The 23,967-nt window shown below is 38.2% G+C and overlaps 1 protein-coding gene across 1 annotated transcript in view; it reads left to right on the top strand.

Moving 5' to 3' along the window:
- Positions 1–23,967, top strand: part of LOC118808397 (copine-9) — a 141,769-nt gene that overhangs the window by 22,976 nt on the left and 94,826 nt on the right. Inside the window, exons 3-6 of the mRNA XM_036571036.1 lie at positions 2,837–2,883; positions 11,869–11,972; positions 22,515–22,554; positions 23,779–23,781. Of these exons, the coding sequence (XP_036426929.1) occupies positions 2,837–2,883; positions 11,869–11,972; positions 22,515–22,554; positions 23,779–23,781 (194 nt within the window). The remainder of the gene's footprint in view (positions 1–2,836; positions 2,884–11,868; positions 11,973–22,514; positions 22,555–23,778; positions 23,782–23,967) is intronic.

Genomic DNA, 23,967 nt, shown 5'->3' with positions numbered 1-23,967 from the left:
AGCCACTCTTACACAGTCTTATCTCTGTATGAAGCTCACAGGAATCACTTATCCACCACTCGCTGAATCCCGACGGACCGTCCGTCCTCTTTTCTCCTTCCTCCCTCCCTCCTTTCCTCCTGCTCCCTCCATCTCTGTATTTATTCATTTAGCATAGTCCTGTTTATGGTTTACTTTGAAGAGGTGGAGGGGAGTAGAAGGGGACAGGGCTGGAGCGTTACGCCTGGCTGCTCAGGGCCTGCACTGCTGGCATTATGCTGATTGCTTTCTCTACAGCCTCGCCTCTGGCTTTGATGTAACGTTATGGTGAGAGGAGGAGGCAACAGAGGAGAGCAGGAAGGAGGTATGGGCAAAAAAGAGAAATGGGAAAAGTTGGTTTCTTTTAAAGAAGGAGTGACACAGAAAAAGCTAACAGAAGGGGTTTAAGGGAAGAAGAGGGCTGAGACAGAAAAATATCATTAAGATTGTAACGACCAATGAGAAGTTCATGTACTCATGTTGGTCCGTGTAAAGCCACACAAACGTTATGGCCATTACCAGCATAACATAGTGTCAGAAATTGAAAAGAAAGAACAAAGAGCAAATCTGATCTGATTCTGTAACAAAGTTGCCTAATAGTAGTGCAACATGATGTAAAGTAGGTCATGCAATGACAACAGCAACATGTAGTCATCGCAAGTGCAAAGAGCTACACTGAAAAATACTTTGAATTTATGCGATACATGTGAACACAGTCATATGCAAAAGTTTGTACACCCCCAGTCAAAAGATATTTTGTTGTTTTTCTATAGGGAACAAACTTAAATATGACATTTTCATGGAAATTTCAGTGTACAATTTTCAATTTATTTTCTGAGTTTAACATATTGGGAAAAAAAATATAACAAAAATATATAAAATATTCCATAACCTTTGCACATTTTATGTTTTTTTTTTGTTTTTTTTTACAATATGTTAAATTCAATAAATAAATAGTAATTGTGAATTAAATTGTGCAGAGGCGTTTTCTCTTATTTTCACTTAAAAAAATCAACATTACTCACTGACAGTGCAGAATAAAGTCTTGTTAGACTATATATACTTTGCACATACACCAACTCACGAACAGTATAGATTGTTGCACTGTGCAACTGTGATACACGAGCATATTTAGCTTTGAAGCATTAAACTGTTAACATCTGTAAACAATTTGTACATTTTTATCTCAGTCTTAATATTAGTTTTATTTATTTTATGTGTTAACGTGATCTTTTATTTATCTTTCTATTTTGTTTTTGTATTTGTAACTTTGCAGTGTCAGTGAGACCGTACAAACTAAGAATTTCATTGACTAACTGCTTGTGCATATGACATTAAAGCTCTTGAATCTTAAAAAATGTCATCTGACCAGGGGTGTGCAGACTTTTGCATACGATTGTGTAAATAAATAAACACCAATCAGGCATAACATTATGACCACCTCATTGTTTCTACGCTCATTGTCCATTTTATCAGCTCCACTTGCTATATAGGTGCACTTTGTAGATCTACAATTACAGACTGTAGTCCATCTGTTTCTCTGCATACTTTGTTAGCCCCCTTTTACCCTGTTCTTCAGTGGTCAGGACGCCCATGGCCCCTCACAGAGCAGGTACTATTTGGGTGGCGGATCATTCTCAGCACTGCAGTAACACTGACATGGTGATGGGGTGTTAGTGTGTGCTGTGCTGGTACGAGTGGATCAGACACAGCAGTGCTGCTGGAGTTTTTAAAACACTGTGTCCACTCACTGCTCACTCTATTAGACATTCCCACCTTGTCAGTCCACCTTGTAGATGTCAAGTCAGAGATGATAGCTCATCTGCTGCTGCACAGTTTGTGTTGGTCATCCTCTAATCCTTCATCAGTGGTCACAGGACGTTCCCACAGGACTCTGTTGGCTGGTTATTTTTGGTTGGTGGACTATTCTCAGTCCAGCAGTGACACTGAGGTGTTTAAAACTCCAGCAGCAGTGCTGTGTCTGATCTACTCAGACCAGCGCAACACACTAACACACCACCACCACGTCAGTGTTACTGCAGTGCTGAGAATGATTCACCACCCAAATAGGCCCTGCTCTGTGAGGGTCCATGGGGGGTCCTGACCACTGAAGGGTAAAAGGGGGCTAACAAAGTATGCAGAGAAACAGATGGACTACAGTCTGTAATTGTAGAACTACAAAGTGCACCTATATAGTAAGTGGAGCTGATAAAATGGACAATGATCGTAGAAACAGGAAGTGGTCATAATGTTATGCCTGATCGGTGTATTACATCTGCACAGTTTTGGCAGTTTTGGTGAAAAGAGGTAAACTGTAAGACAGTAGTTATGGTGAGTTATAATACTCATATGCAACCAACTGACACCTTTCAGTCATAAATTCACACTAATTCACAAATGAAAGTGGAGGAGCTGGTGAGTGAAAAACTTTACAGACAATATAAAAGTCTGGAAATGTTGTGCACTTTCTTTCTTTGTCCACGTACAGCATTAATGTCACTGTTCTTATTACATAACTTTTGCATCGTCTTCATTATGATTATGTCCTAAACTGATCTCTGTCATCATGTGTGTTACAAATGCATGTTAATGATTGTGTGTAAATATTTCACATCAGTGAGACACTACATTGGCTCTTTTCTCCTTAATTGTGTCGACGGAAAGAGTTTGAAAAGGTCACATCTATCTTGCTGACGGGACATTTGACTGCACTTAATTTGCTGTGGCATTTCATTTCACATTGCCTTGTGAGCTCTTTAATCTCATGTTCTCTCTCTCTCTCTCTCTCTCTCTCTCTCTCTCTCTCCGTTTCCCACAGTTGTTGTGTTGTACACACAAGGCATAGGTACAAAAGAATGGAGAGAGGTGAGTCTGAATATTTGTTCCTTTTTAGGCCAACTATTATATTTCATAGAATAACTGTTTTATATGGATGGAGTTCACTAGTCTGCTGCTTTATTCTCAGTTTTATCAGTATAAAGTGTAGGGAAGCGTGGGCCACGACCTAAAGTAAGCTAAAATGTAACACTGATGTTTTATGTAGTTAGACAGAACATGCTTCTGGTTGCTTTCTTCTATTCCCATAGCAACGTCTTCTGCACATTTTCTTGAGATTCATGCTGTCATGAAAGTAGAGCTGGGCACTATGATGATATTTTATCTTTATCATGATTAATTATGTCACAACATGAGTTCTTTAACATATCTTTGATATTATCAGTACTTATAAAACAGTGATTGACTATATGTTTCATTACAAAGTGAGCATAGTTAGTCCTGTTTAATAGATTTTAATGCAGCATAGTTTGTTAAATAAAAATCATTGTAGTTCATTATCATTTATTATCATTTCTATGGTATTTTTTATGCAGTACTACAGGTTCTATTTTGTCTAATACATCTCACAAAAATAAAATATTGTGATGCACATTGGGTATCGTAAAAATGTCGTGGAGTATCTTGATATAATCTTTTTGCCATATCGCCCACCTCTATATGAAAATTATTTTTTTTTATAATAACTGTTTCACAATTACTGAATTGTGTGTAAGAACATTGCCAAGAATTCACACCTATATTATTTTGCTCTTGGTGGCTGTAATAAAGCATCATTTTAAAGCATATAAACACACTTAAAGCAAGCCAGACTAAATTACAGCCTCCACATAACTTTATTTAGCAAACCAAGCTGTGTTAGTATGTGCCCTGCTCTCCCGGCCACCAACTTTTGCTTGAAATACAGTCCATGTTCCTGTGACTTGTAATAATAACTGGGTTGAAATAGGATGTGATGCCTTTATTTAAATGGAAATGCAGTGACAGTCTCGGACAGTGAGAGTGTCCTTCCAGCTACTGCCTTTGATAGGGTTTCAGGAGTCAAGTTTCTTATGAGAAAATGAATCACAGTGTGCACCCCTAATGGACACCTAGAGGAAGTGGTTTGAGATGAGCTGCCTGAGAAATCAAAGATGCTGATTTTACAGTTGTCTCGTCTTTATTGGAGCCGCACAAGAGGAGAGAGAATAGCTGAGATCGTGTTAACGGTGTTATCGCTCTATCTCTCACACTCGCACACACACACATTGGGTTCTTGCGTTTAATTTGCGCTTTGTGTGACTATCAAAGGCTCTCTGTGGAGAAACCTGCAGGGTGTCAGTCAGTCTGACTGAGTCTCAGTCACTACATCAGCGTATACAACACCTCACTGTCATCAATACACTGATAGATCGAAGAGCTCTTAACACGCACGACTGTTCACACACTCACAGTGTTGTGGTTAGTAAGTGTTAGAAATGTGTATTTTATAATGTAAAATAAAAACAAAAATAAGTATCGTGTTAGAGCAGAGCAGAGCCTGACATGAGAGAAAAATGTAGCATATATATCTCATATAGTTTAATATGCTCATATGCTTTTTGAGAAGTGCATACTTCTCTATATTCATTCAAAAAAGTTAATTTCCTCAGTTTCTTTGGAGGTTTTATGCATAGATTCATCAAAGATGGGCAACTAATGTCATTTTTATAAAATATATTTAAAGTTAACAGTGCTGATATTTGTTGTTTCTTTTTATGGTCAAAAATAAATTTACCACAGTTGATGAAGCCTGTTTTACTTTAATCATATGTATTTTGATAAACATATTTTTTACATATTTGGGACGGAAAGCCAGTCTGGTTCCAACAACATAGAATTGTGTTGAATTAATTGTGTTTGCATTGATCAAACTTTTTGCTTTTTTTTAATGAGCCATTCAGTCTGTTACAATTAACCTGCCTGTGGGGTAAGTTGTAACATTTGTAGTCACACTGAGTGGTGCTGGAATTTTCATTTGTACCAGAGATGTGGAAGTTATTTACATAAAAATGAATAATCTTATTCAAATACTTAAAATTATTTACCAAAAACAAAATGTTTTAGGATGCTCTCTAATGTAGTCAATTGCTTGGTTACTTTTTCAAATGTGCAAGCCATAACTTTTATTGTTGTTTCTCTTTTTAATATTTTTTATTGTTATTTCCCTCTTCTTGTTAGGACATTTGATTTTTAAATTACACAATAACAAAGTTGAAGTTTACAAATTCTCTAGTGTAGCTTTGCTATATTTTTGTGCATCACTAGTAGTGTCACCTAAAATCGTACAAGTTTGTATGTTACATTATTTTCGGCTAAAGTTGATTTTCATGTTTGTTTGTGGTTAATGTCTGTTCGTGAATTCTTATTGATAATCGAATATCAAAATAAGTCAGAATGCACATCCTTAATATTTACTCAACTAACATAAGGTGTGCGCATGTCAGCTAATGAAGCTAATAGCAAGATGCCAGAAACGACAGCCTTCGCAAAATCTTCACATAACTTTGACTTTGTTTTTGAAATGTCAAGAAAATTACACTTATATGAAATGATGTCCAGGTGATAACTGTCTGTCAACTTCAAAGAACTTTATTTTTAGTTTATAAAAGTGCCTACACTCTTAGAAAAAGGTACAAAATTGTCCCTGGGGCAGTACCCCTCTTGTCACTGGGGTGGTATGTTCAGTGGTACATCTTAGTACCTTTAATCAGGGAACATAATTTTACCATAATCCATTGAAATTATATTTTCTAAGTTGTATTGTCTCCGTACACCCCGTCTCGTCTCCAGGCTTTTTATTTTATTGTTCTGTTTTAAAACATTAGGTTATGAAAGAGCAACATATTTAGGGTACACAGTTAGTTCTTAAAACCACTGTTGTACCTTTGAGGGCATATTTACATTGATTGTACCTTAATGAACAAAAAATGTACAGGCCACACACAGCTCTGTAGCTCTGTTCACCTGTGAGGTGATAGCACTACTTTCGCAAAATTCCAAGCATTGCAAAAGGGGTTTCCATTCCTCAAATATGTTACTTTCCTCACTAGAAGGTCCTAAACTGGGCTTACATGATTTGTATGTGTACATAAATTGCTCATGATTGAAATGTATTACATCAAAACAGTTATTTCCAAAGGAGGTAAAGTGCATCAAGTAAATTCAAAGCATTTTTTCAGTTGAACGCTCCTTATTTGTCTGATTAAGAGCAGAGCCTGACATGAGGGAAAAATGTAGCTTATATATCTCATATAGTTTAATATGCTCATATGCTTTTTGAGAAGTGCATACTTCTCTATATTCATTCAAACAAGTTAATTTCCTCAGTTTCTTTGGAGGCTTTATGCATAGATTCATCAAAGATGGGCAACTAATGTCATATTTATAAAATATATTTAAAGTTAACAGTGCTGATATTTGTTGTTTCTTTTTATGGTCAAAAATAAATTTACCACAGTTGATGAAGCCTGTTTTACTTTAATCATATGTATTTTGATAAACATATTTTTTACATATTTGGGACGGAAAGCCAGTCTGGTTCCAACAACATAGAATTGTGTTGAATTAATTGTGTTTGCATTGATCAAACCTTTTGCTTTTTTTTAATGAGCCATTCAGTCTGTTACAATTAACCTGCCTGTGGGGTAAGTTGTAACATTTGTAGTCACACTGAGTGGTGCTGGAATTTTCATTTGTACCAGAGATGTGGAAGTTATTTACATAAAAATGAATAATCTTATTCAAATACTTAAAATTATTTACCAAAAACAAAAATGTTTTAGGATGCTCTCTAATGTAGTCAATTGCTTGGTTACTTTTTCAAATGTGCAAGCCATAACTTTTATTGTTGTTTCTCTTTTTAATATTTTTTATTGTTATTTCCCTCTTCTTGTTAGGACATTTGATTTTTAAATTACACAATAACAAAGTTGAAGTTTACAAATTCTCTAGTGTAGCTTTGCTATATTTTTGTGCATCACTAGTAGTGTCACCTAAAATCGTACAAGTTTGTATGTTACATTATTTTCGGCTAAAGTTGATTTTCATGTTTGTTTGTGGTTAATGTCTGTTCGTGAATTCTTATTGATAATCGAATATCAAAATAAGTCAGAATGCACATCCTTAATATTTACTCAACTAACATAAGGTGTGCGCATGTCAGCTAATGAAGCTAATAGCAAGATGCCAGAAACGACAGCCTTCGCAAAATCTTCACATAACTTTGACTTTGTTTTTGAAATGTCAAGAAAATTACACTTATATGAAATGATGTCCAGGTGATAACTGTCTGTCAACTTCAAAGAACTTTATTTTTAGTTTATAAAAGTGCCTACACTCTTAGAAAAAGGTACAAAATTTGTCCCTGGGGCAGTACCCCTCTTGTCACTGGGGTGGTATGTTCAGTGGTACATCTTAGTACCTTTAATCAGGGAACATAATTTTACCATAATCCATTGAAATTATATTTTCTAAGTTGTATTGTCTCCGTACACCCCGTCTCGTCTCCAGGCTTTTTATTTTATTGTTCTGTTTTAAAACATTAGGTTATGAAAGAGCAACATATTTAGGGTACACAGTTAGTTCTTAAAACCACTGTTGTACCTTTGAGGGCATATTTACATTGATTGTACCTTAATGAACAAAAAATGTACAGGCCACACACAGCTCTGTAGCTCTGTTCACCTGTGAGGTGATAGCACTACTTTCGCAAAATTCCAAGCATTGCAAAAGGGGTTTCCATTCCTCAAATATGTTACTTTCCTCACTAGAAGGTCCTAAACTGGGCTTACATGATTTGTATGTGTACATAAATTGCTCATGATTGAAATGTATTACATCAAAACAGTTATTTCCAAAGGAGGTAAAGTGCATCAAGTAAATTCAAAGCATTTTTTCAGTTGAACGCTCCTTATTTGTCTGATTAGCTAATTGCCGGCTTCAGAATAATGTGGATTTAAGAAGTAATACGTTTGTGAAACCTCAAGCAGAATGAAAAACTCAGCACTTCCATATTTTTACTTTTTGGGAACTGGACTGAATGAAAGGGAAAGTCTTTATTTTGGCTGCCAGATCGGAGAGCTGTCAGTGTTCTCCCACATCGCGTGCTTGCCAGAATGGAGCACAGCCTGGACTGTCCCATATGTTTCAGCCCCCCTGTCTTCTCTAAATCCACAAACCCTCAGGGCATGATACGAGTCTGTGTCAGCGAGTTACGGGGATAGCCTGCAAATGTTTGTGTATTTGCAGTCGTGAATATCTCTCCCATAAACACAAACACACTCTGGAGCAGTGGAGGAGCGAACAAACCAGCTAGCAAGGCAGACTCTTTCTGAGGCCTCAAATTGTAAATGTAAGAGCTGCCAAATTGACCAATTTTTCCATTTAACCCTCTTTGTAAATGCCACTCAAGCACCAACTGTTCCGGCTTTGGGCAGATCATCTGTTGGCCTTACCGTTTTTAGACCCAGCAACGTGATTTCACACAAGAGGGTTGTACAAACTTTGGGAAAGCACACTCTCGGTATGCAAAAAATGTGTCAAGAGCCCTGTAAAAACTTTTTAGGCATGGATATGAAAGGCTTTTGATGCTAATCTCTGGCTGAAGTGTCTTGCTGAGGCGCACGAGTCCTTCGTGTCCATCATTGGTTGGATCGAGAGCCATTGTTAGCCCAGCTCAAACATACCTGACAGCATTACCCTCCCAGTGCTGAGGGTTACCATAGTGGCTGTAACCTAGTTCCACAGAACATTGCAATAGCAATGATGTGTGGGTTTCATTTTTTTGCCACTTCTAAAGGCAGGATAAAATAGCATTTTTTTCCGTCCTTCGGAATGCATTTTCTTTAGCTCTCTGGCTCCTCCTGGGCAAGGCAGCCATTCAGTATGTTACTTTGTTCCTCTTTAATTGTGTCGCTTGCTAGCAAAACGAGAAATTTGAATTTTATGTCTCTCTTTATTCATGTGTTCCTCTTAAACTACATTTTACATAGATCCATCTTCCCCACAAGTGATTATACACTACTTAGATCTACATCACCCCAGGTCATTTTTTTATTAAAAAAGGTCAGATCATACCAGATTAAATTTGAAAGGTTACTCTCAAAAGTACAGAATATAGTTTAGATTTACTTTCCATCACTCACTAGTGCAGTTCAGGGTGTGTTCCTGTACTTCATTACTTTCTCTCTAGAATGTTGTTAGCAAGCAAATGAGAATGATGCAACTGCGAGTCAGGCTTTCCCCCATTGTCTCTGTGTCACACACACTCTCACACACACAAACAGCCACCTGCCAATGTCTGCTTAATGAATCTGACACTAAAGTGTCCTCTACGTATGAAATGAGGAGCATGGAAGTATTAATAGGAGCTCTAGAGTGAATGAAATACATCTAATTGCAGTGAGGGTACCTTTATCTCCCCATGGAACATCACATTTTCTTTCCAGAGGTGGCTGCTGGCACAGAGAGCTAGCCTGCTGTGACCCTGCTTCTGCCTGCCAGCCTGTACCCTACAGGAGGTACAGAAAAGGCAAGCATGTACCTGTTTGTTAGGGGTCCAAGCACTTTTTATAGAGGTTGATAGATAGGCCTGCATGGTGAGCAGTGTTAACCATGACTATTGCAGGCCTTCAGTTTGGGTCATGACAATGTCAAAACAGTAAAACAACAGTACACAGCATCACAAAGTCAGCTTAAATGTGTAAGATGTCTGTTGTTAAATGCAACTATAAAAGCAAGAACAACTTAAAGGATGAAAATAAAAAAGCTGAATAAAAGTACGACCCTACTAACATGTTTGGGAGTCAGTGAAGTGTCATTACATGACAGTGTTTAATATGAAAATATTTTAATTTGCTTTGTAAATAGCCTTAATTTATTTAAATACCACTGCTATAATCAATGCTAACTTTCTACTAGTGCCCCCTGTGCAGTTTGTTATGTGATGTTACCAGTAATGCACACAACCATTTTATGATGGCTCTAATTTCACTTTTACTTAAAGCTTGTAGCACACATTAACATAAATGGTTGTTGTGAAAACAAAACCTTTTTTAACATCATTTGAAAATGCAAGCTGTCCTTTTCATTGTATGAAATGGACCTGTAGAAATGGCCCAAAAGACTTTATAAAATCACATTTCAACTTTTTACATTACATTCAATTATAAGAATGTTTTTCCTTCTCCTGAAAAGTTACAATTTTTTGAGAGATTTTTGGAGGTTCTGATTTCATAGCAATGATATGTATGTTGCAGTTTTACAATGACTTTCAGTGGAGAGCCCTGACATAGAGCTGCTACCTTTATTTTCAGTATTTACCAACTGAAAAACCTGCTTGTATTCATATAGTGATGTATCTGAGTCTTCCAAATGACCTGAAGTGACTTTTTTTTCTCACAAACTTGGTCCCACAAACAGGAAATCATGATTGGTTGATTCCTCTGTCACTTCCTTATCATGGTGGTAGTTAATCTAACATGTAAGGCCTTGAGTCCAGTTCGTGTATGCTTAACCATTGGGGGAGCTAGCTTAAATAAACTAGCTTTTTCTACGTAGAAGAAAAAAAAATCCTGATTTAAAATGAATTCCACTGATTTTTAAAAAAATTCTACTCACAGAGTCAGAGCTGTTCACAATGGTGGTGATAGGAACCAGACGTCTTAAGTATTTATACCTCTATAAGCTACTCACAGAAAGTTATTACATGAAATGGATATGAATACACTTCATGGAATGTGAGACATTGTTTTATGACATGCAGGGCATTGTAGGGCTATGTTTATCAGATTTTTGCCTATTTTACTATTATCAGCAGTACATGTTAAAACTTGCAGTTTGTAGGTTCACTGTCATTCTGAACAGTAAGTACATTGCCTGTATTTTCCATTGTAGTCAACCATTTTTGTTTCCAACCAAAACTTATCAATGAAATAAAAGTACTACAATACAAATCAAACATAATGATTCTATGAAATAAAAATGAAGTAAAAGTGATAGACATATCCTTTTTAGTTCCCAGGAATTGTTAAGCCCTCTGTGATGGCATAGAAGGCCCTGAGAGTGCCCTTCTGGTAGGAGTAATTTGGGAAGAGAAAGGGGATACTGGGGAAAAGGTGTTTGATCCCAGTGTCTTCTATTACTCTGTAGATTTCCAGCTGTTTCTGTGAATTCCCTTCGAGCAGATGCAATGAGATGAAAAAATGCAGACACCTTCAGTTGGCAGCCTCAAAAGAAGGCTGCAGTTTGATAGCTAATATCATGTGCTGCGCCTGGGTACTTTTGGGCATTTGCGCTGCTGAAAACAAAGACGTTAAATGAAAAATGTAGACATTAAATAAATAACTAAAATCCATGTGTATTGTTCAAAGCAGTTTCACCTTATCGTGGTACATCAAAGCTACCTCTGATCCAGTATAATCATACTATTCGCTTGCTGCTGGATACCGTTACCTATTCCAGCAAGCTTCATAGACCAGATGGTCCACGATATTGCACTACAGTTGCTAATAGCATACAGTAACTTACTCTGAAACTCTCTCAGATTCTACAGTCTCCATGATTTAAATGTAAACCTCAGAGAAACTGATGGGACTAAAGGATATAGCAGATATTGTGAAGAGAAAAGTTGGATGTGTAATCTGCAGTTTAAGCCTGTAGGACAATGTGATTGATAGGTGGGCTCTGAAGCTGTAGGGGGTTTAGGTGTTCTCAGGTATAGCTGGCGATCGATAGCTCATCACTGCCTCATAAACAGCAGGCAGCCCATTGGCTGATGAAAATAGGAGATCTGTGCTCACAGTTAGCATGGTGATGAAGTAAGAGACAGACTGAAAAGTTTCAGTAACTCTGTGGTGAAATAATTTACTGCAGAAGAATCAGAGTAGAGTCACAATGTACTGTAGCTAAGATTTGTGAATTATAGATATGAAATGATACAACAAAATCTGATCTTTCTTTTTCTGATTCTCTCTGATTTGTCTTCATCTTCTCTAGTTTGGCAGAACAGAGGTGATTGAAAACACGCTGAATCCGGACTTTGTGCGGAAGTTCGTTCTGGATTTCTTCTTTGAGGAGAAGCAGAATCTTCGGTTTGATGTGTGAGTTCATGTTTTGATCTGTTTCAGAAGTTTGAATGTTTTCAGGTACTTCTTTATTTCTGTGCTTTTTATATACACACACAAACTAAAGTGATGTTTCTGAATTTAGTTTATTCAAATATATATACATATATATATTCACATACATATACATATGTCCCACATTATTACATAAACACAGTTATTGGCAAAAGTAAGTAATCTTCTAGTTTATTCTTTTTATTTTGTACCATCTGTGTTGAAATTTCAAACGTAAATAATGTGAAAATAAGGTGTGGTACACGTGTACCAAAATGTCAGCATATTTACAGTACTGTGCAAAAGTCAGTGACCACTCTTTATTTATTTAATTTCCAGTCAAAACCACCATTAAGTACAAGGTATTTATTTTACATTTATTGTTTGTCAGAAAAGAATAAGAAAACATTACAGAAAATTACACTTTCACAGTGGAACGATGTGAATTTTTCAGATCTGAAGCAGGAGTGAAGCTTTAGGTGCTGTTTATCTGATAGTGTCAGTTTTGGTAGCCTGCCAGGTCTTGTATGGTTGTTAGAAGCCCCATCTTCTTTATATCTTGTAATAATGGAAAGTCATGTTTTTTCACTTATTTTCCTTTGACTTTTCTTTTCCTTATGCAAGTTGATTATCTTCTATGTAATCTCCTCAAAATTAATAACTTGTACTTAATGGCTGTTTTAACTGGAAATGAACTTTTGCATAGTACTGTTTGCGTAACTCGTCGAGTCAAACAGCCAGTTGCCTCAGTGTAGCACTTTATTTGATTCATGTTGTTTAAATAATTGACCAATTTTTCATTTACAAATTAAAAATGCCAGCTTGGCTCATTAAGGAGCAAGTAATGTTATTTTTATTGCAACTCTGGTTGATAGAAAATACTGGAAATGTTCTGCTGTCTTTCATGTGTTCGTTTAGCCCACACAGTGTGAACTTTGGATTAAAAAACAACAGGCTTACACAGATCTAACTTGGCAGTAAAGAGTTTAGCTGTAAGAAACTTTGAGTTGTCCAGCGCATCTCTAATAATTACAGCTAAAAATGCACAAAGAAGCAGAAATGGTCATTTACAGTATGAGTTGGTGGGTTATTTTGGTCAGTTTTTGAGCCTACACATTATTTCAAAAGGTTCTTTTCAAGTGAAACGCACAGACGCTTCCTCCCTCTCTCTCTCCATGCACCCTGGGGAGGTGATCGATGTCCTCTGTGGGGGTTTGGAGAAGCGCTCATGGTAGATCAGGTGGAACTTGGAGCAAACTCTTGCTCAGATCATTCACATAGATCAGAACCCGACAGCCGCCCCTATCCGCTCTCAGACAAACAGCATCTGTCTGTTCTTCTCAACCTCACGTCCTCCTCCTCTGTCATCCTTTCCCCATGCTTCTGTTGTGTCTCCTTACATTACCCCCTCTCTCTTTCCACCTCTCTGTTACTTGTTAGGTATATTTATATTTATAGGCCTGGGTACATTTCCTATTTGTTCTATATTTGTCCACTCCATTAGTGCTCTCTCTCTCTGTCTCTCTCTCCAAGCTGCGTGCAGTCCCCTTAGTTTCTCGCTCCTCTCTATCTCAAATCCTATTTCTATTTCCCCCCCACCTTCGCTTCAGTCTATTTCTTTCTCATTCTTTATTTTTCACACACCATAATCGATAGCAACTCTGACACAGCTCTCTTCCATTCGAGCACAAGGTAGTGTTTGCAGGCTGTGAGAGAAAAAAAAACAATGTAAGGAAGGGTTAGAGTTATGTCTGCAGAAGGGTAAAGCTGTCATTTTTTGCAGCTGTCTTCACAAGTCTGCCAAAGCCGTTATTGATTTGGTATTTTTGAAGCTTTTTTTCCCTTTTGCTTCCCTAATGTCACACAGCGCGGATCAGACAAAAGACTCTTTTTGGAGAACTAGCGTCGGTGTAATACAATCAGAGATAAACTTCGCAGATGCACTCTCCGTGTTTCTATTTAAATACGGCACTGCTTTATTCTCGAGGCGCGGATTTGATGCATGCGCCGTGTTTGTTTGAAAGAACGCCCACGTACCTGGCCTTGAGGTGCGGTCAGTGGGGAGCTCAGGTCCCCAGCCATCTGGATGTCAATAAACAGATGGAGCATGGCATCATCTGTCTCTTTAACCATGTGGGCAGGGGGTCTACTGTGTGCGTTTGAGAGAGAACGAACTTTAAAAGGAACCAGTGGAGCCCCTGAACATCTTAGTCATGTGCCATCGTTACAGTATGTACTGTTCTGTCCGTTTAAAAAGAAAACAAGCTTTGTCTATTGTTCAGTCATCATTCATATCCTTTGTATGCGTTTGTCTATTACTTCAGAGCCCATTCAGGCTGTTTCATTAAATACCATATGCTTTATATCCTTCATGGGACATGTTTAGCTGCTATTTAATTAGAGCCAGTGATGCTGCAGTGCAGTTAAAAGCTACATTAGCGTAGGAGATGGTGAATTTGAGTCATGTCTTGGCTGGCGGTGACTGTTGAGTCATAGTATTTGGAGAGCCCCCATAGCGTAGTGTTGATGCTAAGCTAATCCCCACTGAAAATCATTAAGGGGCTGAATTATTGATACTCAGCACCCATAGAGCACAAAGAAATGCTCGCTGCATCTCTATCATTTGCTGGCTTTTACTTTCTTTCATGAAGAGGTTTTTATAGTTTTGTTACTAAGTTTCTATGACTTATGATTTCTTCTTTTGACTTATTGGTCTGTGCTTGTTTTAAATGCATGAGGATGTGTTCAGTTGACCTCCATCTCTTGTATTGGTGCACCAAGGCAAGAGTGGAGACACATGTAATTATCATTGCATACTTCTTACCCAGGCAAGACCGTCTAATCAATAAGTCATTGAATAAAAAAGGTCATTTATTGATAGACCCTGGAATGAGCATCATCAATTATAGGAGTTCCTACCCTTCGGTCTTCACTCTGAGTCATGATTGATCAGCAGCTGCACTATATTAATAAGCTGGTGATAACTTCCATGCGGTGAGGTGGGACAGTAGAATGTCTGTCGCTTTACCTGCATATGATCCTCAGTACTCCCTACCCATACACACGCAGTTGGTATCCTAAAAGCCAGAAGGCATAGGTAATGTTTCTTAGAAGTATGTTCCTGTGATGTTGGAGGAGGGGCTGCATATGTGGAAATGGAGAAAGCATGATATTATCTGTACAGTGTCACTGGCAGATAATTGCTTAAAAATAGCCACATCAGGTTCAGAGATGCTCAGCGCTGATATGATAATGCATGAATTAGCTGATATTTCTGTGCACAAATTATTTTACCAGTAGTTAGGCATGAGGTCTTTCATAGGGGAGAGCTTGTTATTTTCATTTCATTTGTTATTGTTGAGATTTATGCTTAAATATTAAGCCAAAATATCAGTTTTAGTATCAGCCTTGACACGATGAAGAAATGTTGTTTTGAATTTACATGATTCAAATGCGGTTGCACATAATTAAAATGTGTTACATAGGCCAGTGCCCTCTGATGGCTAACCGAATTACCATGGTAACAGCTTCCAGTGACAGTAAAAAGTTGTCTCATTTATTTTATGCAACCCATAACAAGACATTAGTATTTTTACAGGTGAGCAGAACTGAACTTTTAAACATGTTGGGTGTTTTGGCGCTACATTACCACATTTATTGTACCTAACATAGATGAGACTGTGTTAGAGCTGTAGCTGTTGAGCTGAACAGGTGGAACTGCACTGGGGGTGGGGGGTGGGGGTGTACTGTGTGCTGTGGTGCCAGGTAGATATCATGCCTGAATGAAAAGATACACATTACAATGCAAATGTTTGGGCATCCTCAAACCACAGTGTCAGTTACACGCAAAAGACACATTTATAATTTATAATCTTTGTTTATCTCAAGTATAAAGAGGAGGTATAATGACCAAGAACTTCTCCAGTACAAGTTTGATAACACTAGAAAACACAAAGTCCCACTAGATACGTAGAATCCAACAAAACAACAGAAGCAAAGAAAGAAAGTCAGAGCACACCAACAAAATCTGTAGCTGCAGGTTTTGAAATGATGAAAAAAATGAAAAATGAAAGTCCAAAGTAACAGTAAAAAATGAAGGAATGTAATGTCTAGGATGATCAACCATTTTCTGTGGTCAAGGTTGTTGGATTTCACGACACCTACGGTAGCATATATACAGTAATCATTTTAGTAAGATAATTTTAGGTAAAATGCTTTTATTTATTGTCAGCTCAGTTTTGTCTTATTGAATGCAGATTTTATTAATAATAAAAGTGTATTTTCTTCACTGCATTGTAGTTTTTATGTTTAGTATATTTCTTCAAAAGCTCAGTTTCAGTTTTTGGCCAGGTGTGTCTTGAATTTCAGTTTGGGTTTCGGCCAGGAATTTTTGTTTTGGTGCATCACTACAAAAGGGCTTCAGGTCTTAGAAAACCACTGTGATATCTCAGCTTTCACACAGTAGAACTTCAGAGGAACCAACCTTGGACAAAAGAACAGCAGGCTGAGTGGCCACATACATCACAGCCTCAGACAAAACAGCCATGGGTCTGACATAAAATTACAGAAATAACATGTGTTGCTAATGTTGTTGTTATTATTATTATTATTATTATTATTATCATTATGTGTGCAAACACCTTGTGGAAATAACAAAAAAACGGTTACCAGACTAGGCTTGCAGAGAGTTACTGGCCCAGGCCTTGTGTCACATCAAAAGAAGTAAACTGAAAGACAGCAGTCGTGTTGACATGTATTATATTCATGTCCGACTCATCCAACCAGCTGAAACATTTGAATAATGTAAATTCAAAATTCCATGTTTTCCATGCATATATAGATCTTCTGAGTTTTCATCATGCTGCTCCCTATCAGAACTGATAAGTGAAGGTTATTACATCGCCTTTGCTGATGTTATTCTTAGCACTCCCCTCTTTTTCTATAAGCATGAACAGAGACCTTACAGGTATGGCTTTACCACTGATCTGATTGCTATTCAAATTCAAGTCTTGCATGCTGAGATTTGAGTAGATTAGCTCGCACTCCTACGGCGCATACATGGTAAATATAAAAAATGTGCATAAAATGGATTCAAATGAAGCGAACAGAATAGAGGAATTCAGCCTGTGATGAAACTCTTGAGTTTTAATGGTGTGGCAGTGTGATGAAGAATCTTCATGGCTGGGTTCTTCTTAACTGTCTGAAGTGCTGCTGCTTTATTCCTGTTGTATTAAAGTCTAATATATGATGTATTAGGAATAGCTGCTGTTCTATGATTAAAGATCTAATGGGACATTTGATATTATACTTGCAGAGGAGGATATCTCTGTACCATGAGGGAGAGCTTGACTTTCACATCCCTCATAATGCCCTCCCTGGCTGGTTTTTGGTAGCTTGGTCAGAACCTGCTGCTGTCGGACTAAAACCTTGTATCTCCAAAATGTTAACTTTACAGAAGGAATAAACATTCTAAATTTTGAATGGAAGTTAATGGAGCTACATATTTTCAGTGCTCTTTTAGAGCATTTCTGTTGTTCCGTTCATCATGAAATTTTGGCATATTGTAAAGGTCAGCTGGTATTTTCAAATTCTGTAAAAAAGTACAAAATGACAAACATGGAGATACAAGGTTTTGTTCTGACAGCAGCGATATATATGCTACACAACATGTTTTTCCTTAAGGGGTCCATATTCTATATTTTGCAAGTATTTTATTTCTTAAAAGTTCATGTATTTTTTTGTACCAAAAATCATTTATATCTCTTTATACTTTAGAATTAAACTGGCTGGTTTTGTCACTGTTCCTTTTAAGTCTCACATATGTAAATGATCACTGTTCTGATTGATTGACTAATTCACAAATTACAAATAATGAATGTCTTGGCTAAAATATTTAGAACAAACTGTTAAGTTCAAAATGATATCTTGCAGTAAATCAGAAAAACTGAACATCATTCACTTCTTTTGGATGACTTTGGAAGGCTGTATTGCTACATTTGCATCCTGGCAGCCTGGAACAGCAGAAAGTTTAATTATTCTTTGCTGTCTCATCTGCTACTAATCCCTGTGTTGTAGACTGTCTGCAGTAACAACACTCCTTATCACTTCAGTGTCTGCTGTAATTGAATGTTGTAGATTGAGAAGGTTGTGACCCAACAATAATGAATTCCAGGAAAGTGAACAGTACATTTTGAAACTTTAATAATGTTTACATGATCCACCAAAAATATTTTTTTTAAATGAAATGAAAGCCTTTTTATAAATACATTCTGTATCAGTCTGTGAATAGTAGATCATTGTAGTCAAATGAAAAGGTATTTGACTGGCATGGCATTAGTATCCATGGGATAATTCACAAACGCACGTCTGTTAGAGTTTTCCTCATTTTAAATAGTTAGTATCTTACAGATATTTTGAACTTTACATTGTGCACCATTCAGACTCAGAGTTTCGTCCCGGAATCGATCCGTCTCTCTCTTAACTGGAAGTTATTCTGCCTTCTTCCTTTCAAAGGTCATATCAAAGCGATATTTCAGTGCTCCAATCATGCTGAACTGAAGCTCTATCTATCTGACAGCACAGCTGTAACTGGGCAGATATGAGTGAGTCAGTCGCATCTGCAGGAGATATGAAGCCGTGACTCCATGCTGAAAGGGAAACTGTGTTCTTATTGTCGTGATTAGGAAAGAGAACTGGACACAGGGCCTCGTGCTCGCCATAAGCAAACACAGCTACAAAAGTAATTTAATTTCTCATTCCGCTGTAGCACCTCTTAAAATTGGAACAGAAAAACGCTGTTACTCGCTCACTGTGCCTTGTTTAAAATCATTATTTGCCCGAGTGTTTTGCTGGGTGTGTGTAACAGGACGTTTTTTAATGGAAGCTTTTTTTTTGTCTGAATTACAGGGACTACCTCTGCTACATATTGTCATTGCTGTATGTAAATGAGCACCATTACATTTTTGAGTGAGTTTATCATCCTCATGTGCTAAATCTCATTTCAGCAGCGCTCGTGGGGCCTCGCACTGTGCCATAATTTCATTTTGATTCAGGCACAAACCAGAAGAGCTCTCATTCGCTGCAAATGTGAGCAAGAGAGAGAGAGAGAGAGAGAGAGAGAGAGAGAGAGAGAGAGAGAGCTAGAGTGAGGGAAGAGAGTGCGCATGTGTGTGTGTGTGTGAGAGAGAGAGAGAGAGAGAAAGATTGAAAGAAAAAGGAGAGAGTAAGAGTGGTGAGAGTGAGAGCAAAGGAAGAGAATAAAGAGTGAGAGGGAGAACGAGAGAGTGAGGGAAAAAGAAAGAGCAAAAGAGAGTGACCAAAACATGAGAATGAAAAAGTTTAGTTGGAGATAAAAGAGAAGGTGGAGAAACAGTAGAAAGGATGAGAAGAAGATAAAAAGACGAAGACAAAATGCACTTTAGATGAGGTGGATTGCAGTGACGGCACTTTAGAGATATTTAGCCTGGAAGCTGATGGAAAAAGTGGAGCCGTTGACTTTGGTGACTTTTTGAACATTCTTGCTTTCTCCTCACTACGCTGAGTGAACAGGTGAATCACTGCATCCACATTGAGCATTCCCGCCCTGTCCCGAGCACTATCCCCTTAGCTCCTGAGCGCTGTCCCGGTGAGCTGCTGCGCCTCCAGCCCGTCCATCATGCACCCCTTTGGGGTCCGGGCCTGTCACATGCTGCTTATCACATGAGCGGAGCTTTCACATGTCCATCTGTCCGGCCAGTTCTGGCCTGACCAGAGAGACACACAGAGAGTGAGGATGAATTCAAATATATATCCATCCTGGTAAAAACAATGCTTCATACCAGGAAGAGCAATATTTAACTAGAAGAAAACTATAGGGTTTGGACTGTGTGAGTGTGTCTGTGCTGGGGATGCACCAGGAAGATAATCAAAATCTTGTTGAGGGTAAGACCAAGTTTTCTTTTTTGCTTTGAGTGTAAGTCAAGTTGAAATTTGATGCCAGCTGCTAACGTTAGCTGCCTCATATCCTTTACTCTGGACTGTATTTTTGATGGGTGGAGCCAGGCATCAATGCCCTGCCCCCAGTTTCCTCACACTCATCTAAGTCAATAGCTTGGATGTCAGCCATGATGGGTCCCTGAGTGCTGCATGCCACAGTTCCCTCTTTGATTTGCTTTGATTTGAAGAAATCAGTTATTCTTTATTGGCATTTCATTCTTTTGTTTCAAAGCTGTTACTGTCTGTAGTCTTCATCACGATCAAGACGACACCGTGTTTGTAGTCACTCCCAGAATCATATGATAGTTGGTAGTTTGTCCAAGCTTTCAGAGAGTGTCCTGACTGTTTCAATTCAAGTACAGAATTAAACCAAGCAATCATAAAAAAGCTGAGGTCAAGTAAAATTAATTTCTGTAGAGCTCTGAAGTTGTGAGTCTTTTTTTTAAATGCCATTCGTTATTGTGCCCTGTGGTAAACAAAAATATATTCTCAAGCTGACATTTTCTTCCTACATGTCACTGAATCCATTAAATGGTCGTTTAGCAGTCAAAAGAATAGAATAAGGCTACATACATGCTACAAACAACCTTGCACTTTCTAAAACAGCAATTTTTCCCATAGAGAAAATCATCTTAAGCCTTCCTAATAGTTCCTAATATGGGCTTGACCCCAACTACAGCAGTATGATACAACTTCAGATTTCTATTGCATTGAATGTTACACACAAAGACCCAATATGCCTCTAAGTTACATTAAGAGTCTTTGTTTTTATAGCACTGTAAGGACAACCAAGAATGTACACTGTTGAGCCAGAACACTGTAACCACCATCCTGATATGCTGTTGGTCCCCCGTGTGCTACCGAAGCATGGATTCCTTTGGGGAATACCCTTGCCCTGAAAGAGTGTACCTGGTCTGCACCAATGTTTAGGTAGTTGGCACAGACCCAGCAGAACATTGTCCAGAGCATCATCCTCTTCCCACAGTGCATCCCAGTGCCATTACTTCCCCAGGTGAACCACTCTCACGTACCCGGCCATCAATGTGATGAGAACAAGAGGACAGGGCTTTCTTCCATTACCCCTAGGTCCAATTCTGACATTTGCAAGCCAGTTGCTTTGGATGGTGGGTTAGCGTGGGCACTCATGGGCACCCCACATGCAGCAGGGGTGCCCATGAGTGTGTGTTGTGACACTTTCCCCTCATAACCGTCATTAAAATTTTCTGTGACATGTGTCACAGTAGCCCTCCTATCAGTTCTGACCAGGTGGTATAGTCTTCATTGCCCTTAGATGAGCCCTGGGCACCTAGCACTGTCGCCGTTTCGTGGTTTGTCCCTCCTCGGAACACTGTCTGTAGGTACTACTGACTGCTGACCAGGGGCACCTCACAGGCCTTGCTGTTTCTGCTCTGACCCAGTTGTCTGGCCATACATTTTGTCTTCACACCTGGCCTTTTCTCCTGCATCCAACACGTTGACTACATAAACCGACTGTTCGCTTACCATCTAATATATCCCAGACCTTGAAATGTGCCATTTTTACAAGGTAATCAAACTTTTTTGTGAGTGGTCATGATGTTTTGGCTTATTGGTGCATGTGCAATAAAAATATGAATTTGAACAATGACGGACTAGTTGGTTAAAACACAAATAGGTTGGGCCACAGCCCAGGTGTCCCCAAAGTCCATGGACCATGTTCTTCAGGCTAGATCACCGAAATGATTTGCTTCCAAATGACTAATTATATTAGTACTATTGTCTTTAGTGCATTTCCACCTCACTGTACTTTGGCTGAATATTTACTGCAAACAACATGTTATACTCTGTGGGAACTGTGATGAACTTTACTCTCACTGACACTTTCACTCTGCAGCATCAGAGTGTGGCCATACATCTGTCTTTTCATGTGTGCAAAATTATAAAAAAATGTCATGATAATTATCAGCTGTAATTCCAATATCATAACCGTAACAATTATTTTATCCTGTTTATCAGCGAGCGATATATCAGTCACCATATATCATGCACCCTCAGTCTGTGAGTATGTGTGTGTGTTTGTTTGAGCTCAGTAATAAAACAGCACTGTAGAATATGATGCTCCAGAAGATGTGAGAGCAGATAGTGAGCAAGAAGAGAAAGAGAGAGCGAGGGAAGGAGACAGAGGATTCTTTTTGTCAAACACGAACAAAAATCATTGCAGAGTCTCATTCATGTCAGCTCCTAAGGGCTCCCTGTGGGAGCCTGCGGCCTGGAGGAAAATGGAGCATGTTCAAAGAAAAGAAATGAGCGCAATCTGTGGACCCTCTGCTCCTCATTTCACTCTCACTTCCCACCACACACACACCCTAATGGGGATCATTTTCTTCTCTCTCTGTAATTACTTTTCAATCGCCTCTCTGAGACCTTTCCTGTGACTAATTATAATCCGGTTTAAAATAAAGTTTGCCCGTGTGTTTATGAGGACATTACTCCTCCATGTCTTCATGTAGCTGATGTATTTGAAGTGTTATTGCTAGTTTATTCCATTTAGACATTTATTCTCTCTTTTAGGTACAATGTGGACACAAGAAGTTCAAACATCTCCAAACATGTAAGCAATTCTGTTTATATTGTTTTCTGTCTTGTTATTTATGTTTCTGTCTGTTTCTGTTAATATTGATTTGTTGTTTTTTATCTTTAACATATTGCTAATGTGACCTACATAACACAGTCGTGTGCAAATGTTATTTGCTAAGTTCCTTTCGCAGCACACCTGGTTTAATGTAATGAATGATTGAGTAGCCAAACTCAGGTATTGGATGGTAACTGTAAATACTGGCCTTCCTTGGGTAGAGAGGTAACTCACTGACAAACATCTGTAATAACAATTTGTTGTTTATTTACTTATTTTTATTTATTCTGCTGAAATAAACAGCTTTCATACAGTAACCTGCAAAAGTTTGAGAAAACCCTCTATTCATTTAATTTCTATTCATAATGGCCATTAAGTACAAGTTGCTCATTTTTCAGGGGATATTCCTGAGGTGCTTAAATACAAGATAATCCACATGTTAAGGGAAAATCAAAGGAAAATAAGTTCAGAAAACAACCACGCAAGACGTGGTAGACCACCAAAACAGTCATCATCAGATAAACAGTACTCAAAGCTTTCATCTTTGAGAGAGAGGAGAAAATCAAGCTCTACTCTGCTTCAAATCTGAAAAAATCCACAGGTGTTTCTGTTCATCCTTCCACTGTGAGAAGACAACTCAACACTATGAGTCTGAAAGGATGGGTTGTTGTTAAGAAGCCCTCACTGAGAAAAGGAAATAGACAAAAAAGAAGAAAATATACAAACCACACCAAGATGCTGCTGGTGTTTTCAAAACAATGAACTGGCCACCACAGAGTCCAGACCTCAACATCACTACATGTGTTTGAGATTATCTGGATCATGAGAAAAAGAAAATACAACCAATCTCTGAGACTGAACTTTGGAGGTGTGCAAAAATACATACAAACATATTTCTGTACATTGATGGCTTTTTCAGCTGTTAGCAACTTAAGTGCTCACCATACATATACATACACATAACCATACATATGTTCCTTGTAAACTGTTTTGTGTTTATTGTGTATTTTATGTATTTTTATTGCAATTTAGAGAGAAATGGATTGAATTGATTGGGTTTAATAAGAAATCTCTTGGGCGTCTTGTACTTACTGCCAGCCCTGTTGAAGACTCTGATTCTTGTTCTGTTTTGTTTGACTATTATAATTGATATTTACCATCTTTCTCTCTTTCGTCCTCTTTTTGCTGTTCATGGATGAGCAGAAAGTGAGTAGCCCTGCAGAAACAGATGCGTGTGTGTGTGCATGTGTCCGTGTGTGTGTCTGTGTTTATGAGAGAATAAGCACTCCCAATATATTTCCAGAAATACCATGACACCTCCGGGATTGCCTTTTCCGAGGCTGAAATGAGGAAGAACAAAGGAAGCATAAACAGGTTGAGCAGATTAGTGTG

This window comes from Colossoma macropomum, unplaced genomic scaffold (genome assembly GCF_904425465.1).
Source record: "Colossoma macropomum unplaced genomic scaffold, Colossoma_macropomum, whole genome shotgun sequence".
Lineage (NCBI taxonomy): Eukaryota > Metazoa > Chordata > Actinopteri > Characiformes > Serrasalmidae > Colossoma > Colossoma macropomum.
The sequence above is the reverse complement of the archived record's forward strand: the minus strand, read 5'-3'. Positions and strand labels throughout refer to the sequence as shown.